General features: G+C 41.5%; 1 protein-coding gene across 1 annotated transcript; it reads left to right on the top strand.

Moving 5' to 3' along the window:
- Positions 1 to 1,638: 1,638 nt before the first annotated feature.
- On the top strand, positions 1,639 to 17,868 carry LOC128457195 (forkhead box protein O1-A). Its single transcript, XM_053441772.1, has 4 exons — positions 1,639 to 2,469; positions 14,194 to 14,385; positions 14,481 to 15,715; positions 15,801 to 17,868. Exons 1-3 carry the CDS (start codon positions 1,855 to 1,857, stop codon positions 15,666 to 15,668), a joined length of 1,995 nt encoding a protein of 664 aa, XP_053297747.1. The 5' UTR covers positions 1,639 to 1,854; the 3' UTR covers positions 15,669 to 15,715; positions 15,801 to 17,868.
- The last annotated feature ends 1,758 nt before the right edge of the window (positions 17,869 to 19,626 follow it).

Below are 19,626 nucleotides of genomic sequence, written 5' to 3'. Positions count from 1 at the left end.
TGTGTGTGTACAGCCTCTAGGACGTCAGATCGGGGGTTACAGTAAGAGCATTATTAGACCGTGAACCGTGTGCCCTTTGCAGGGGAAGTTCTTTTAAAGTTGAAAACATGTTAACAATGTACCACGCGGATTCCTTCTGGTCTAAAAACACCCTCAGTGAACTATTGTCTGAGAAAGCGTGGAAACGGAGAGCTCGCCATTTTAAAGTGCCTCATTTCCACATTTTGTTCACTTTTCCTTAAACACAGTCGGGATTGGCATGATAAGATGTTGGCAACACTTCCTTAGTCGTATGCGTGCGGAGTGTGAACTGTACAAGAAATGTGTTTGTGTGGTGAGACACCTGGTTATGCTCAGAAATGTCTGTTTTGCAGAAGATCCACTAGATGGCACTACTAACGCCTACGGTGCCATAATTGGTGAGGATGTTGGATAAGTTTCCTTTTTTATATAAGTTTGACTTTTAAATCAAATAGAAAATATTTTTTTATAATAAATACCTAAATAATAGTTAAGGGACTTTGTTCTAAGGCATTAATAAAGTTAATCAGTTTTGTGGATTTCTTATAAAGTCTCCAATCATAGGTTCTGTTTTCCTTTATTTACACTTATGTATGAAATAAATGTGTAATAAAATAAGTTAACTTTAAGTAAACTGTTCAAAAGCAAATAACACTTTTGATCCTCCATTATGATTCAAAATGTGACAAGTATATATTTGACAACAACATATGGCAGTTCAATCGTCTTATATACAGACTCTTCATAGAATGGAGCACACCATGCAGACAACGATATGACCTAAATACAGACAAGAAGTTATATGAAATGATATTGAAAATTAAATCAAACTAAATCTGCAGGACATCAAAATTAAGTCTAAGCAACACTATGAACAGGTCTGTGGACTGAAGCAGAGAAACTCGCATTAAATGAACCAGAATGTAAAGACGTTGGTTTATGTTGCCTGATAAATACTAATAAATGTTTTATATTTTCTTCTCTGCAAGTGAAAATGTACGATACAAATAACAAATGTTCTGGAGAGTAATGGATACCGTGAATAATTGGACAAATGGATAGATAGATAGATGGTGGGAAGGACAGATGGATACTTAAATTGTCTTTGTATGTAAAAACACAAACAAATTGTAATAGAAACCAGGTATTTGTTGTTGTTGTAGATTTGTGCAGTAGTGAGGCCTCAACTGTGCATGAAGTGGAAGTCAACCTGAGAAGCTAAACTAGGACATCCAGAGGGGGACAGAGACAGCTCACATTCAAAGTAAAAGTTCAGGAGGCCAGGAGGTTTGATTTGATTAATGAGTAATGAGTGACCCTTACTCCTTGTGCTAGTTGATGGGAACAATATGTAATTTATTTGATCACAACATATAAACTAGAAGGTTTTGCATGAATTTTCGGAATTTATATTAAATTAAATGTGTCCCACACTGTGATTCTTGTAAGGCGTCAGAAGCCAAGGCTGGAAACTAGTGGGTTATTCTCTAACAATAGGTTTTTAGAAGAGAAGAAAATGAGTGCACTTTCATTTTAGGGGGAACTATACCTTTAAGGCATGGTTTGCGAAGCACTTGAATGCGTCGTGAACTTGTGGAAGGCAGACGCCTGAGCCTGTGGGTGGGCCATGAAGGCAGCACCACACTCCATGTAACTACATGTAAACTGTGGTCGTTCACAACCAGTCAATGTGGGATGGTGTGAACTTCACAGAGGAGCCTGAACTCAACACTTCTCTTTGACTTTATAATCCCACTGCTTTGAGAGTCACTGCTGGTGCGCGTCCTCCTCGTAAACTCACTTACAGTCATAATTATATATTTATGTGAGTGTATGAGTGACAGTGCCATGGCTGAGATACCGCCACCTCCACCGCAGACGCAGCCGGTGGAAATAGACCCGGACTTCGAGCCTCTCTCTCGGCCGCGGTCGTGCACCTGGCCGCTGCCCCGGCCGGAGCTCCTGGACCCGGCCGGCTCCAACACGTCCTCCCCGGCACCGTCGGTGCAGCAGGAGTCCGGAGGAAACCCCGAGTTCATCAGCAGCCTCGGCTTGTTGGAGGAAGACTATGAGGAGTACGAGGAGCAGAAGCCGCCGGTGAAGCCCTGCACTGATTTCCACTGTCGGGACGGAAACGGCGTGCAACTGCATCACCAGCACCGCCATCACCTCCAGCAGCAGGTCCCAGGTCCGCAGCCGCCGCCGCAGCAACAGGTGCCTCCTCCCGCGGGAGTCTCACCTGTGGCCGGCTCCGCTCAGAGGAAGAGCGGCCTCAGCTCGTCCCGGAGAAACGCGTGGGGCAACATGTCGTACGCTGACCTGATCACCAAGGCCATCGACAACTCTCCGGAGAAGAGGCTGACCCTGTCCCAGATCTACGAGTGGATGGTGAAGAGTGTCCCGTACTTCAAGGATAAAGGAGACAGCAACAGCTCCGCCGGCTGGAAGGTGAGCGTCTGGCTCCATGAACCTGAGATGCTCCACTGGTGGTTTCTCTTATCATAATGTTCACTCTTAAAATTAAATTAAAAAATCTAATAAAGAACTGTACTGTGTCACAGAATCCAATATGCATTCTAATATATTTAATTTATTTAACTGTTAATTAAACACTGTTTAACAAGTATCACCTGGTATGGATAGGGCTGGAGTATCAATGTGGAACGTTTGGTAACTTCTGGGGAGAAACTTCCTCATAGGGGTGTGTTTCCCCAAAAGTGTAATTCAAAATAATTTACTAAAATGAAATAAATAAAAATGCTGATTGGATTCTGTGATGCATCGTTACATAAGGAAGCCAACTTTAACAAACAAATATTCAAAATAGATAAATCATGTCTGAGAAAGGAGTGGGAACAAGTGACAACTTATCAAGTCATATCACCTTGTTTCATATTTAGCGAGACCATTTGTGATTTTGTGTTTTCTTCACTCCCTTTTACTCTCAACACACCAGTCAACTTATAAATAAAAACACACAACACAAAGTTGGGGCTCTTGTGCAAAAATGAGCTCATGTTAGATTTAGCTATAAATGACTCAGTTGTTCGATTGCCCCATCCCCGTCTCAAAAGACTGGTTGTCTTAATGTGCAGAAAGCAGAAAGGTGCAGAAACCGACACGCAGACAGGTCATTGGCTGATCTTCATCAGCGCCTGCTTGCACTGATTCACCTTCTACACTTTCTGCACATTATTGTGAGCAGACACAGGAAAGTTCTATGAAAGCTGCATGGGATTTGTGCATCAAGTCTCGTGCAGATTGTATGTGTCAGTAGCCCGACTTCCAAAAATAAAAAAATAAAACAATACAATCTGCTCAATCCTACTCCTAGTGCTGAGTACTCCAATGGGAAATATGGGGATTAATAGGCCTTTCTTATGTCATATCACGGGTGTTAAAAAAAATATCAATGATGGCTGAAATCCAAGGGTTCTGTTATCAGTAACATCCATGTGTTTCCTTCAGCCACGGTCAGTGATGTGGTCACATTTTACAGAGAGAGAGAGGGAGCAAGCATCAGCTCTATTAATCTATCTATATGTTAACCTGTTGTGGAAGTAAGAGCTGCCTGCTTAATAGCAATAGCAATTACTCCCAAATCTTTATCTGTGTGTGCTGCATGGATGAGTGCTTGGTTTTGCACAGAGATTCATTAAAAAGGTTCTATTCAAAATCACCTCCACCAGAATAGGACTGATTCAACTCTTCTTAAATCATCAATCTGCAGATACCATTTTTTAATCATGGCTTTCAGTTCTTAAGTAGATGCTCATTAATGATCACAGTCAAACATCAAAATAACGACTCTATTATTACCATTTACCCATCTCCGAGAGAGGGTGTCATGTTTTTTTGTGTGTTTTAAGGTTAAAAAAAGAAAGAACCATGACAGAGTTTCGGTTCTTAAATCTGACTGCTGAGCGTTGGCGTCTCTGTAACCTTTTGAAGTTGTGGAGCGGTTTCCTCTGTCAGCGGCAGCAAACGCCTCTCTGCTGTGTCAGTGAGGAAACACACTTCAGCTGTGAACCAGCTCAGCACCAGGCGGATTGCATTGAATGTTAACATCCTGGACATAATTGTTGAGAATATTTGTCTCTATATGAATCACACTGCAAAAATAACGGTTGGCAAGATGTTGAGTGTAGAATGATGAGGGTCATAGGTCAATCCTTTCCTTTTTATTTTACAGCTTTCAGGTAGCTGATGAGATTCAAGGCTTGACTTGACTAAGCGATGGTTGAAATCCGGAGATGCAGATCAGCAAAGATTTCAGTTGCTTCTCCTAATCTTGCACAAACTTAATGATAATAGCATTTCCAACACACTGTCTCATGGTTTATGCAGCATTTCCACAGTCATGGAAAAACCTGGTGAAGTCCCACGATTTGAAAGGTTGTGCTTTTTGTCCTGGAATTGTTTTGGAAATATTTAGCATGGAAAAGTTGGATAAGCACAGATCCAGGCCTTGTTATTGTCTCTTGTGATGCGGTGAAATTAGCTGTGAAGGACACAAATGAACTTGGGACAGAAGCAAAGTCACCGATGTCAAATAAAACCTACGCACAAAACAAAATGGGAGTCGGATTCGTACTTCAGCTTGCAGCCCTTCCTGTCACCCCTGCATCCTTGTGAAACGTCATTTTGAAGTTATGTCAGGAAAGGCCTCTGTGAACCTCAGTCATATATAGTTTCCACTGTTTGATACCTCCATCTAAAAGTTTGACTCATGCATCCCTTTCCTCCTTTTCTAAGTCTTTCTGCAATTCAATTTATTGAATGTAGGGAATGCAGACAGATTTTTTTCTTGTGTGTGTGCAGTAAACTTTTCTGTGATAACCCGACAATAACAGGAGGTGACACAAACAGCTCAATCAGTGCTGGGGAGTGTGTCGGAGGGGAAGGGGCTGGGAGAAGGGGACGCTGGGAACAACGTCAAACATCCTCCATTCCTGAGCCCTGCACTCATATCTTTGTGTTCCTGTCTTCTAGAGTTTCCTCAGCGGATGCTCCAGCTCGGAGAAAGGGATCACTGCTCTTTATCCCATCACTTCCTCTTGTGCCCGCTCTCAGACCTTAATGCTGAAGGTGTATATGTTTGTTCAAGTGAAACTCAGAGAGTCTGCAGTATTACAGGCCAGTAGCACCAACCTCTGTAAACCGGGGGGCGGATACTTGCAGCTCTTTGCATATCCGAAGTTGCTTGAATACGTTGGTTTGTTCAGATGGAAGCCCTGAGCTTGACTTACTCCTGAGTGCAGAGAACCTCTGAGGTGATGGTAGATCTCATACGTAACTTTATAAATAAACAACTATATGTAAGCAATCATAATCATCTTACCTGTCAAATTTATGGAATACAACTTTGTTATTTTAGTCTGTGTTTTTTCGAATGTATGTTTGGTCCACTTTCTTTTTCCCTGATACAACTTGATAGATGTGTTATGGATCTTTCTGTCCTAATTTATTGTTAAATTAATATTGAGAGCATCTAGACAAGTAGGTGTCGGAGGAAATGGGTATTCTGCTGTTCAGTGGCTTCAAAGTAACACAGGATGGTATGTTGAGCACATACCACAGGCCCACATCAGTGTGAATCCAGCCCATGTCACTAACTATTGAATTTAAAGGGACAGATGGGCCTTTGGTAACTTTCTAGTTTTATTCATGCAAACACCTTCTTCGTGAAAAACAGCCGCTCCAGCTTGTTTATCTTTTAATATTAAACCAACACATCTCTACCTCAACCTCTGCATTCCTGAATGTTGGCATGCTCGCCTCGCCTTGGAACCACCGGCTAATAGTTATTTTTACACTTCCCTGTTAAAAAAACACGACAGTCCCCCCACAATGAACTATGATGCATTTCCTGGCGAGTGGATGGAAAACAGTGCCATGTGTTAACATCCCCCGCCCTGCAAAACACGAGGGTCAGGGCTGGAAAAAGAGAAGTTCCAGACAAGAGGGCCAATATACGGACCATTTTGTTTGTGCATTTAATTCTACATAAGTCACTTTTATTCCATTTCAGCTTCCCCACCACTTGGTTAAAGAAATCACCTTCCTGCCTTTTTATATTATATGTATGTATTGACCTTAGAATCCAAATGCATGTTAGTGTGGAGCCTAATTGTAACATGGGCCAGAGATAAGCCCGAGACCTCATGCTGGGTGGAGGGCGTTGAGTCTGCACCTCAGTGATTATACAGCTTCACTTAGAAAACCGAACGTGGGTGGAGGCCAGGACGGGGACGATGCTAGTGCCGCTACAGCTTCCTGTCTTCCTCGTGTCATGGAGCTATTTGTTTTCCCTCCAAAAGCTGTGTCGGGGCTGAGTGGTCACAATGCGTTTGCCACAAGACAGGGCCCCCCGCCAACTGGGAGGACTGGTTCCCCTGGGATAGTCATGTGTGCATGAGTGGCAGTTTGCAGCACATTAGCTACTTTAACGTGTTACTGGTAGTGGCACTGTTTTTCTCAGTGAACTGTGACCTTACATAATGGAACAGGAAGTGACACCTCTCACATTAACTGGCAGTGAGGTATTGAGGTAATTTTCCCCAAAGCAAGTGTTTAAGCAACCTTCTTGAACTTTTTTATGAAGTGATATAACAATTATTATAGCAAAACGCAACCCCAAAGGCAGTTTGGGTATCTGGCATCCAGCACGGCTGTCATGGAATCCCCTACTGGGCAAATCAGTGGCCTGTTGATTGTCATATCTGGTGTCTGATGTTTGCACAAGTGGAAATGTGTGACAGACAACACTGACAGTATTTATTCAGGATGAGTTGATCTGCACGCTTAGTGGAAAAGTTAAGTCTCCAACCTTTGGAACGACATCCCTTGGATCAAATTACAACTGATGAAAGTGGAACTGCAAAGTTGACAAAATGCTAATTGTCCTGCAGACCAGGTGGAGTGCAAGTTACATAAAATTCTAGTGTAGGGTCACACTACTGTTTGTAGAGGATAGTGTCACGATTTAAAAATATGTCTCACCTGAACTTGTTCCAATTGCCAAGAGATGTACCATGGCCAATACTTACTTATGAGTAAATCGAGTATAAGTGCCCTGCACATTAAAGTAAACATGAGCTCTCGTTTAATACCACGGCCATATTAGTAACTAGAACCACCTCCACAGTCCACACTAGTCATGGATCTAGGAAGAGCAATGCTGGTCAGTCAATTTGTTGTTAGTCCTCATCTTTGGTAATGTGACAAACTTAGGTTATGAATGTGCAAAAAAATTATGACAACCAAACAGCATGTTTACATACTGACATTGACAGCCTGATGCTAGTATGACTGCAGGCAATTCAAAATGTTCCATAAAATCTGGATTGGAAAGGGAAATCTTAAAAATGTTGTATTTTAAATTTTTGAGTGAATGTTTGATTTTCAACTGAATCAAATTTATTTTGTTGATGAATTCGGGTCTGAAAAGATACAACTTCTACTGAAGGAGGCAAGAAGATAAAAAAATACAAAAAAAACGGAATAACTGTCAGCTATTTGTCTTGGGATCACAAGGTTAAAAAGGGAGGCCTGCCCTGAACTTAAGAGGCCCACTGAATGCTTCAAGTAACCCCATGAAGAAAGGGAGGCTTGGGGCAGGGGCTTTCAAAGTGGAGCGACCATGGCTGGAGGGAAGGAGGGGAGCAGTCAGCTGACTGACTGTCGGTGGGCTGAGGCCTGTGTATACAGTCTGCTGTCTACACATGTGTGAGTCTGTGGAATCTGTGGCATGTGGGCTTCTACATTGTCCTCCTGTGCAGGATAATAATCCCCCTCTATATTATGTTCACAAAGAGTAACCGGCCCCTGAGCCATTATTCAAAATATCAAGGACATGGTGGCCGAGGGAGGTGAAGAAATATGGTGTAAAGAAAGAGAGGAAAGGGTCAGAAGTGATTGAGATTAGTGTCCAATCCTGTAAAAACAAGTTGGCCTTTCTACCCTGTAGAGTGTGCAAGTTGTGAACGATTAGTTCACAACTATAAGTTTCTACTCACCCTGGTATTTCGGAATATTGTGTGTACTATTATTTGTCATCAATAGTAAATCACTTGTGGATGTTTATCTGCCGTCTGTCATTCTCATTTTCCCCCCTCCTTGTTTACCTAAAGCCGAGCTCCCCAACACAAAGCTCTCCTGTTCCTTTTACGGTCCCACATTGAAGCCACTGCAGAAGTAGGTCACTTAGTTGGATGCTCAGTGTTAATGAAGGAGGCTGCATTGTCCCTGGAGCTATGAAGAGGGGGACATGGTGTCCACACTGAGCTGCAGGGCTCCTCTTCTCCCGGCTCGCCTTTTTCATTTTTTTACCAAACCCTGTAACCCTGTCCGCTCGTGCTCGCTGGGACAGAGGCGAGAAGGGTGGGGGTGGGCGGTGCACAGGAAGACACAGTCAGGAAGTGGCTTGTGCTTTTATTGTAATCTCTGCAAATACTACGCTCTTTTATTCTTTTTTATCACACCTCATATCTGACTGTTCTGTCGCGGTTGCTGAGCTGTATGACAGCAGTTCTTAATGTTTCTATACATTTCATGACCTTTAACTTTTTTATCTTAGCAGCTGGGAACTAAACCAGCTGGAATTGTGTGAATATCCTGTACATAACAAGTTTTTTTTTTACACGTGGAAAGAGTTTGGTCAATGCAATCCAGTGAAACCACATATCACGAATATGCATTACTGCTGTGATACTAAATGCAGACGCATCATCCAACACTAATAGGAAACTACCGTGACTGACAATGTGATCTGCAATCAGTCAGTTAACGGAAGTCGATTTATTTCCTCCGACGGTCAAGGATCCAGCCGACATGCAGACATAGTCTATAAACTAGTCAAGAAGTCTTTGTGGTTACTGGCAGATTAGCATACTTCCTGTTAATGTTTTGACTTTGATTTGGCCTGCGTACAACTGTATCACGTTCTCCGTCAGTCTCTGCAACTTTTGTTTTTTCAAAGGTCTTGCCTTAAGAGGGGTTGAACCCATTGCTGAAGTTGATGAGATTAGGCGTAGCAGAATAAAAAGTGTTCTCAATCGCAGCAGAATAAAATAAATAATACAACGTATAGGTTTCTTACACAAATACCAAAGTATTTGTTTTAGAAACCAAGAAAAAAGGACTCACAGAGATGCTGCACCCATGATGCATGTAGTTTCAAATATTCAATATCTGTTGATCTGTTAAAATCAAATCAAATCAAATATTTTAAAGCACAGCAGAATTCTATTGATTGATCAAATTATTAAATATTATAACTAGACAGTTATAGGGAGGGAGGAAGGCCAATGAAATCCTTTTTTCTGTAGGCGTACTCCTGAATCAACTTAGGCTATTATTGTCGTTGTTAACATTATTATGAATGTAATTATGGTAATTTTTTGAATTGGGTTTTACATTTATTATAACAATCTGTATCGGAATTTTACAAGTACACGTGTGGTTTCAATATATGTGGTATCCCATGGTGGGATCTTTGATCGATAAAAAACAAAAAAAACAATAGTGCAGGTTCTGACCCCACCCCCAACCAACCTGTCAAGTTGATTCCAAATTGGATTAAAACTGCCTGAGTTTTCGCTGTGACAGTCAGACCAACGCCACCAATTACAACACACCCGCCTACTAAGGTGCAGAAAGAAAGGAAAGTTTAACTCAAGAGCACTATAACGCACCGTTATAGGGTTTTGTGGCCACAGCCTTTTAGTCTGGTATCACCTGCTGGTAGTCTTATGTTAAGTAAATGAGTTTGCTGTCTTCTTTGCTTGAGATACTGTTCCACGTGTTAGTATGTTTTCTTCTCATTTTATTTTTGTGATAAAACCATTGAGATGTTAATAGGTGACAAGTATATAAATGTTATAACGTGAGAAAACAGTAACACAGGAAGCATCTTCGGTTTGCACCTTGAGTGTACTGAAAAGATCCACCTGTGGTTTTAATGCTTAGAATTTCAGCTTTTAAAAAAATTATGTAAATTTCGCCAAAAAAGTGACAGTCTCGGTTATTTATATTATACTTCTAGCTGCATGTGGTTAATTCAAATTTGAGGTCAAGTATTTTTTCCTCCCGTCTTTCATCACTAACTAAACATCAGACCTCCCCATTGATATCAAACCAAGGTTCCTGATTTGAGAAGCAGCTGCTCTCCAGCAGTCGGCCTCCTGGGGGATCCTGTGTCCTGTCTGTGGTTTTGTCTGATGCTGAGTGCGTTATTGCTTGGACCCGATGCGAATGAGGCCACTTTCACTGCAGCTGCACCTGTGCCCCGCAACTGGGCCTTGTTTGTTTACTTATCCTGCGACCGTTACTGCGAGCCTCATGCTTCACTACACAAGACACAGCAGCTGTGTCGATTGTTTTGAAGTCCGGTAGGAGGAGTCGCTTCATGCTGCAGCAGTTTGTCTTCATGATGATTATTGCCGCAGATGATTAATGGATCATTGGATACAAGGGAGGATTCTCTAACTGAAGCATGTATGCGAGCCGGGTTGCAGCCGGTGGGCTCACAGGAGCACATGTCTGCATAGGGAGACGATATAGGGAGACACATTTACAGCATCATGCCAATCATGTACTGTGGACTAACTGGAAATAGATTTAGTCACAAGCAGAAAAAAAATTCCCCATGTCAGGCGTTTGCATTTGTGTCAGCTGCATTGACATTATGGAAAAAAAATATTTCCAATGGGAGAGTAAGCTAAATATACACATGGGACATATATGTACCGAGGACTTATTAAAGGCTATAGTTCCAAGTTCAAATCTAAAACAGTTCTTTGGATGGTGCAAAGCTGGGCAAACTTTTAAGGGCACAAAAATCTGTTGTCACCAACACTAAGCAAAATGTTGTGTCCTCAGGCCAAGAGCAGCCAAGAGCCAAAGCAAATCTGCATCACATTACAATACTTAGTCATGACGCAAACAGTTCGTAATGCATCTTAACTCTTGTGCAAGCTTGTGTTGGATCCCTCGCCCCGACTACTCAATAGACCTTCTCTCTTAAACATGTGTGTCGCAGACAGACCTCCATAAGCTGAGCATGGGAACGGCCCCGGTTGCCAAGAGAGGTCAATCCGTATGATCTTCTGTGGATTTCTTAATGGCCCACATTCAGATGAGCTCTCATGCAGCTACAGGTGCACATATTTTACTGCTTCAAAGTCTGTTAAAAGTAAAGAGCCATAACAACACATCCTATAAAGAAGCAACAATGAGACATATAGGGCACCTTGGGTCGGGCTTTCAGAGGAGTAATGTGTGAATGGGGCAACTCATGAATTAAGAGGCAGGGGATGTCTTTTGTTCTCCTTGGGTGAGGTGAGGTCTGTCTCAGACGAGGATTATCCCAGGCCAAGTAGAGAATGCCCCTTCCCAGTGCCCAGTCATCCAGTCCAGGATCTATTGTGGGCACTCATCATAGCCTCTATACATTTGCATATCACCCTCGTGTGAGCAAGACAGTCATTTGGTCTATCGGATCAAAGTTAGTCTGCAGTGTCTGTGCAGCTCACTGCTCAGCTCTCAGCTCCTCCACTAATGACTCATGTCCTGTCTTCAGTTACAGATTGTGATCATAGTAAAACAGAGAAAAGGTGGAGAAAAGGTTGTGAAGTAAATGAACACAGTTCAGAAGGAGCATTGCATGTTGTGGCCAGGCAGTATGTGTGCATATGTGTGTAAATGTGTGTTAGCTCCACCTCGAGTTACTCCAGCCGCTTCTCCTCCTTCCTGTGTTCCTGCTCCATCCAACCTGTTTGCATGTCTCTGTCAGCGCGGGCTGAGGAGCTCGTGTTCAGCACACAGTGAACTCATTGACCCCAGCAGCTCTGCCGGCAAAAACATCTCACTCTGCCACCCTCCCCATCCTCAGTTCGAACTCTGTAACCTCATTCGCGCACAGCTCTGTGCTTCAGGATCAGGCTTCAGAAGACGAGATGTTGATGTTTAACTTTAGGATGATTTTTTTGTAAGATGGATGAACTTGGTCCACTTCTTTTTGGACTGACTTCCAAATATTGAACTTCTGGTCTTGCTTATGCAGTTACCTAAAACGCTTTATTTTTCAGTGAACTTTACAGAACCTTTCTCAATATGACAGTTCTTTTACAAGTGGTTGTTATTTTTCAATTAGAAATGAATATTAATGTTCTTAAATGAAAAAATTCAGCGATAAACTCAAATTAGCATGACAATTCATTTTAATACGAGTCAAATTCTGTCAATAACTTATGCTAAGTGGATCTGTGGCCGAACCCTAACCCAAGAGCAGCATTTCAGAGAACCACTCAGACAATCTGTCTGTTGTTTTCAATGTGACTGTCTCTATCTCCATACTTTGTACATCCCTGTTGAATCCTGCGGTTGGGGACATCTGGCTTCACTAACTGCAGGGAGCTGTTTTTGGGTTCACATGGGTATTGAGGGGAAATTCCCTGCTATTTCATCTTGTGCTGCTTTTAGTTTTTTTTTTATATTGTACCCAGAGCACAGCTCTGAGTAGCATATTAGGACGACTTTATCCAGAGAGACCAAAGCAGTACAGTCTACGTCTGTGTCCTGTGTCTTACGTTTTTTCTTCCTGTGAGAAGTACCGCAGGAGTTGCCTCCTTGTCACTTTTTCGGGTTCGTAACATAGCATTAGAGACAGCGGAATGAATGAGGCTTTAGGTGTATACTTGTTCACACAAGGACAAATGTGACCACATACAAAAAAAACTGAGGCATTTGGGTAAAGCCAAAGAATTACAGTCCGAATTAGCTCTTTCAGGACTGAGTTGTAAAACTAGAAGCCTGGGGCTTAAGACAAAACACAAGCAAGGTTGGATTTTCCAACAGCTGTGGTGATTCGGATCTATTTTCTCTGTAATGTGTCTTTTAAAATCACACTCTTTCTTTATCTGTGTTGGGGTTTTTTCAGTTCACTGGAGCAGTGGGAGGGTGAGACGTGGCTGTGCAGATAAAATTGGAAATCACAGGAAACATATGAATACTGCATACTGAGAGGGGTGGGGAGGGATCATTAAAAAAAACACAGCTAAAGTCAAACCACATAGACATTAAAATACAATGAACGCTACAGCAGTACGATGGAGACACCGGAAAATAAAAATAAACATGTGATGATTTTTTTTTCTACCGTCATATAGGACAAACAAACAAGATAAGCATCAGTTTATCCATTCTCATGAACTGAATCTGTTGGTCTCCTCCATCTTCTTGTCACTGTTTTTCATCCTGAAAGAGGTCCATTTCTCCCATTCGTCTTCCAGCTGTGTTTCTTGTAGTTTTAGGCCATGTTTAAACCTTTCCTCTACAACCTTTATCCACTTTTCTTGGTTTGGAGGGTCCACCTTATCCCTGCCACTTGTGATTGCTGTCTTACTAGCTATCAGCCATATTCTCACCTATCCTTTATTTGTTTCTTTTCTATGACGTGAAAATTACCAAGATAAAGATCCATGTAACTAATAATGTCATATCCAAGTATCATTTGTGTAGTCATGTAATTCTGAAAAAATAATTACATTTAATATGATAGAAGAAGTCGCTCGGGCTGATTTTATTCCCTCAGCCGAGTGTGTGAGGCAGGTCCTTCATCAATCGTATCCTGTTTAGTTATTTCACCTGGATAGTGTCCACTCAGCATCAGGTAAAATGCACTAAAATACTGTAACTATAAGTAACTGTTGCTTAGGTTCTTTTAGTCAATTTAATTGTGTTGTAAATGACCCCTACATATTACACCCAATCCCTGCTTCCTCATCATAAAGTCAACTGTGACACTGCTTGATATAAATAATACGTTAAGCAGTGGATATGGATATATGCACACTTGCTGTTTTTCTGCCGTCTTTGAAATCCCACTCAACTAGCAGCTTACTCTCCACTCTACAAGATAAAACACCTGCAACAAGGGATGACTGACAGTTGAGGACTCTTGTGCAAGAATATTGGTATTTATTTGAATGACATGACTTTAAAACCTTTAATCAACATTTGATGTTCTCATGTATTGACCAACCTTTGGACCTGTGCCATTAAAAGCTATGTTGGGAAAAAAATAAACTAGTTTTTCTTAATGCCTCTAGCTGAATTGATGCCTGGACAGAACTTCGATTGACAGACAACTTTCACTCTTTTCTCGTCCAGAACTCCATCAGACACAACCTGTCGCTGCATAGCCGGTTTATGCGCATACAGAACGAGGGGACAGGAAAAAGCTCCTGGTGGATGCTGAATCCAGAGGGAGGAAAAAGTGGAAAGTCACCTCGACGCAGAGCTGCGTCAATGGACAACAACTGTAAGCTGGCAAAGAGCAGAGGAAGGGCAACAAAGAAAAAGGTACAATTCATTTATAATGTGTCTATCATTCCGGTTCTGCTGAAGTGTATAATACCCTTGTCATTGTGAGGTCTTTCATGTCTTTCTGTGTCCAGATGGCTCTACAAGAAGGGGTTGAGGGAGGAGCTGGCAGCCCTGGTTCCCAGTACTCAAACTGGCTGGGGAGCCCAAACTCCCACAGCAATGAGGACTTTGAAACCTGGAGCTCGTTTAGGACGCGCACCAGCTCTGATGCCAGCACTCTGAGCGGTCACCATTCGCCCTTTCCCCCTGAGCAGGATGACCTGGGGGAGTCTGACGGCCACATGATTTATTCCGGAGCAGTGGGGCCCAAGATGACCTCCACTCTGCCCAGCCTGTCTGAGGTGGCTGGAACTTTGGGCCAACATGACTCAGAGATCGTCATGGGGAGTCTGTTGGATAACCTACAACTGCTGTCTCCTAAAAACCAAACGCTGGGTTCTGACTCCCCACATTCCTCAAATAGTGCCATGCTTCAGAGTAGCCCTTACAGCTCATCTGGCTTGACCCAGCACTCACAGCAGGACTACCGAAAGTGCATGTACGGCCTAGTGGGGATGAACTCCTTCTCCCCTACTCCCATGCAAACTCTACCAGAGACCAAGCCAGGCTTTGGGGCTTATGAGAACCAGTATATCTCCTCTGCTGGTCTCCTTAAAGATTTGCTTACATCAGATGCAGACACCAGTAGGGACATGATGTCCTCTAGGGATGCACTGGTGTCTCAGATCGAGATGGGAGGCTGCCTAATGGCCACTTACAGCAGCCAGAGCCATGTGGGCCATCACAGTGGAGTCAAAATGATGAATCTTCCGCAGAGGCACCCGGTTCCTCGTGTAAATCCACAAGCTATCCATAACCAGGGACCTTCAACCTCACGAGACTTGAATAGCTGTAACATGATCCCACTGACTACCCTGACTAGTCCTTCAGGGGCCTCTCCTCAAATGACCAACCTGAGGACATGCATGCAGATGCCCCGGGGACACCCAGCACACGCCCACAATGTCTCAGTGAACTATAGCAGAAGCAACGGCTACAGGGAACTTAACTTGGTTCACCCGCACGGTCATCATCAGGAGCGGCTTCCCAGTGACCTGGACAACATGTCTATCGAGAGATTCGAATGTGACATGGAGTCCGTCCTCCATGACACGCTCATGGACGGCGGTGCGTTAGACTTTAACTTTGACCCTGCAGCTGGGCATCATGGGTTTCCCCAAAGAGTGAAGACCACCACACACAGCTGGGTGTCAGGCTAGAATACATGATGGGTCACCAAAAGGGGAAACTGACAATGAGTCTGGCAGTAAGTACAACTAATTCAACTTTCAACAAATACAATTTTATTTGAATGTCTCTTATCAATGAACATTTTACATTTCCCCTCACAGGTTATCTCAGCATCATGCTCACAACCATAACGTGATTGGAACATGTAAATCCAAAGAAGCTGCATCCATCTCTCCCCACAGAGCATCTGACACAGTTCTTTTACAAACGTTTGCAGTTGTAGCTCCATGTATAAAAATTGGATGTTCTTACTTCTCACTAGAGAGGATCATCATCATTCAGATATAGAATGAAAACATAATTGTTGTCATTCATAACAGAACTGAAGATCTCTAGAAAAAAACTGAATGACAGACGAGCCTTATTTTGCAAACTAGTCTTTTTTACATGCCTGTGAGTAACTGGAAATATGTAATATTTGTTTATTTTTTATTTGTGATACGTTGAAGTGTGCTGGACAAAAAAGCGTAGAGCATCCATTTCTCAATATATATGATTTTGGTCCAGTCTGGTGCCATTTGATGAAAGGGGCCAGTAATGGATGCCAGCTTGAAATTCATTGATTTGAAGATGTCACTGAAATCTTTTTATTAATGTTGAATATCCAAAAATCTGCCAAACCAGGATGTTCTCCATGGTCTGATCAGTGGAAAGATTTTCAGATAAAGGTAGCATCCAGCCCTCACTGGCAAATTACTACTCAGATGTTAACCCTAGTGATATAATTTGGCTTAAATGTTAGATAAACCAGTGTATCATCTGCATAGAGATTCACATCAACATTATTTAAATCATAATTTTATAATAAACTCAGAGGAAAGTACTGTGACAAAAGGATAAATTCAAGAGGAGATATCTAACCAACACCTCACAGCAGATTAATATCACATGTCATGTTACAGTGCTGGCAAATTAAGGGCTGTAGTCAAATAATCAGCTATATCTGCTCACCAGAGATCGTGAGTCAAACTGCATCTGTGACTGAATTAAATTCATCAATCATATACTGAATGAAGATATTTATTTAAATGTTTTTTGTTGGATTTGTTGCAGCTCTTTACTTGTAAAAAGATGTGTACCTGTGCTGTGTACAATACTTATTTGAGTTACATGATGTTTTTGTCCTGTATTTAATTAGGGCCCGAGCACCGAATGGTGAGAGGCCCTATTGTTGTATATGAAACTAATACATATGAAGGAATTTACAGCTACACAGTTGCCTTCCAAAAACTCTGGAATGAAAATGCATATCAAACATCCAAAGCTAGTATAAAAAAAACCTGCACCAATGTTTCCATGCTGTTATCGAGAGCTGTTTAAAGAATGTGAGTGTCGGGGAATATGATCAATGAGATTAACGAGTATCTGCACGTTAAGGTTGGTTTCATTAGACTTCTTAATTATGAATGTTGCTGTCAGGGGGAAAACCTCCCATTTCTCTACAATCACACAAACCTCTGTAGGAAAGTCTGTCCTGCATGAATCTGTAAAAACATTCTAAAAACTGCTTTGGTTAAACTCAAATTACATGGTGATCAATTAAAGCTGTTCCCATCACTTTCTGATAAATGGACCTTCTGGGAATGTTGGGGATTTCCAACTGACCAAGACTTCAGAGTAGCTCTTTACTCCACCAAACCTATTTCAAGGAAAATGTTCCAGTTCATTGTGCCTACATGGTCTCACAGACCTATAATGTTGTACATATTATTTTCTGTAGCACATTTTTGTATATGAAGATTTTAAATGATGTTTTACTCTTTTTGTATGACTGTATTAAGAATGGTTGTTTACAAATCCCAGTCCAACCTATATCAATAAATAAATGAACACTCATACCTCAAAATACTGTACCTCTGAAGTGTTGAAGGGTTTTTCCTACCATTTTTTCTCAGTGATGTATTGGATTCATCTTCATATTTGTACATATTTTTTGTATTTGATTAAGGCTGAAACCAGTTATATTTGGATCTTTTCACCAGTCTTTCCCTTTCTAATGTTTGAAGATTATAGCCATTAGTCTATAGTAAATGTGATTGGACACCACAGTATAGAGAATTTAAATTAAACAAAATGTGTGAGACGTTATACATTTCGAAAGACTGTTTTTTTCTATGTGTATCTATATGTTTAAGACTGGTATCACAAAATATAAACGTGTGAATAATGTTCCAAGCTCTTAAGTGTGTTATTACCACTCTGCATGTCATTTCAAGCAACATCATTTATCTAGAGAATAAGTCAAAGCCCTAATTAAAACAGTGTTAAAATGACACAGTGAAGACTGAAATGCGTAGACGTGATACGATGAATCACACCTGAAAGGTTGTCTGCGGTTTGGACGCCATGGTAACCCATTGAAAGGAAGTCAGCAAACAAAACTGAATTGTGTTGTGGCACAAGAGCCAAGTCATAATTATTATAATTTAGGATCAACATATTGTAGCGACCTTGCACAAATATAATTAAACTCAGAGAAATTGTTACATTTAATTATGAAAATGATACATGCATATGTGAATTATATTTTATAGGTTACATAACACACCTACTTCTGTGCAAAGGTCACAGTGTTATTTTGTATTCATCTATTTTAGAATTCCAGTACATTAATCACCATGTGATTTACAATAAAAAAAAAAAAAAAAGAATTAGATCGTTGTGTGTTTATCATAGCAGCATTTAAAGGTAAAATAATGCGGGGAAAAGTCAACTGATATCAATTCCTAGCTCAGTTTGAGTCTGATGGGAGATACTGTATTAACTCTTACAAACACCTTCATTTAACATCGTTTGAAGTCACTCACTGCAGAACTCCACCGTCACAAAGTGCATTAAACAGTGAGGATGTTGTTGAGGAATGAGGCTGGTGCAGGATGACCCCCCCCCCCCCCCCCACACTCATTCAGCACAGGCAGTGTGCAGCCCACCTGCCCTCATCCATAGAGATCATGCAGGTCACATAGTTCAGTTGCAATCAAGGTCGATTTTACACATTAACATTACAGTACAGTTTTCTGCTGTCTTTAGAAAATCTTTACACCGATGTGAGCAGTTAAAACCAAACCATTGAATCATGTGACTGTTATCTTAAATTAAATATGAGTGTAAATTCGATGGAAGGCCAATGAATGATGAAGCGCGTTCACTTTAAATTAGCAGCATTACAAAAACATACTGTAACTCTAACACACTGACTTCAGTTACTCTCCAGGTTATCAGACCAGGGCAGGACCCAAATTAATCATTGCAGCTCTTTACTTGTAAAAAGATGTGTACCTGGGGTGTGTACAATGTATATACTTATTTGAGATACATGATGTTTTTGTCCTGTATTTTATTGTATATGAAACTAATATATATTTGAAGGAAATTACAGCTACACAGTTGCCTTCCAAAAACTCCAAACACATCCCCAGTGACACCAATACAGTTTATCATATATCAGTGTGGGCGTCAATGGGGATGTTACATTTCATGCTGAGAACACAACCTGTGACAAACTGACTACTTTCTTTCACCACAGGGACATTCTGGCAAAGAGAAGTTCTGGAGATTTGAGCAGGTTCTTGTTTCTTGAACTGGCAAACATCATTCACTTTCAGAGCTTGTGTAAATATGTTTGTTCACAGTTCTTTCAGCAGTAAAACCAAACCATTGAGTCATGTGACTGATATCTTAAATTAAATCTGAGTGTAAACTCGTTGGAAGGTCAATGAATGAATGAAGCGCGGTTCACATTAAATAAGCTACATTACAAAAACATACTGTAACTCTAACACACTGACTTCAGTTACTCTCCAGGTTATCAGACCAGGGCAGGACCCAAATTAAAATGTCCTCATGACTTTTGATCGCTATCAGGACTCATTTAAATCTCGTCTTATGGGGGCCTCACTCAGCCTCTGCAGGTTCTGGGCTAACTGG

This window comes from Pleuronectes platessa, chromosome 15, assembly GCF_947347685.1.
Source record: "Pleuronectes platessa chromosome 15, fPlePla1.1, whole genome shotgun sequence".
Lineage (NCBI taxonomy): Eukaryota > Metazoa > Chordata > Actinopteri > Pleuronectiformes > Pleuronectidae > Pleuronectes > Pleuronectes platessa.
Note: the sequence above shows the minus strand (reverse complement) of the source record. Positions and strands in the feature narration are given on the sequence as shown.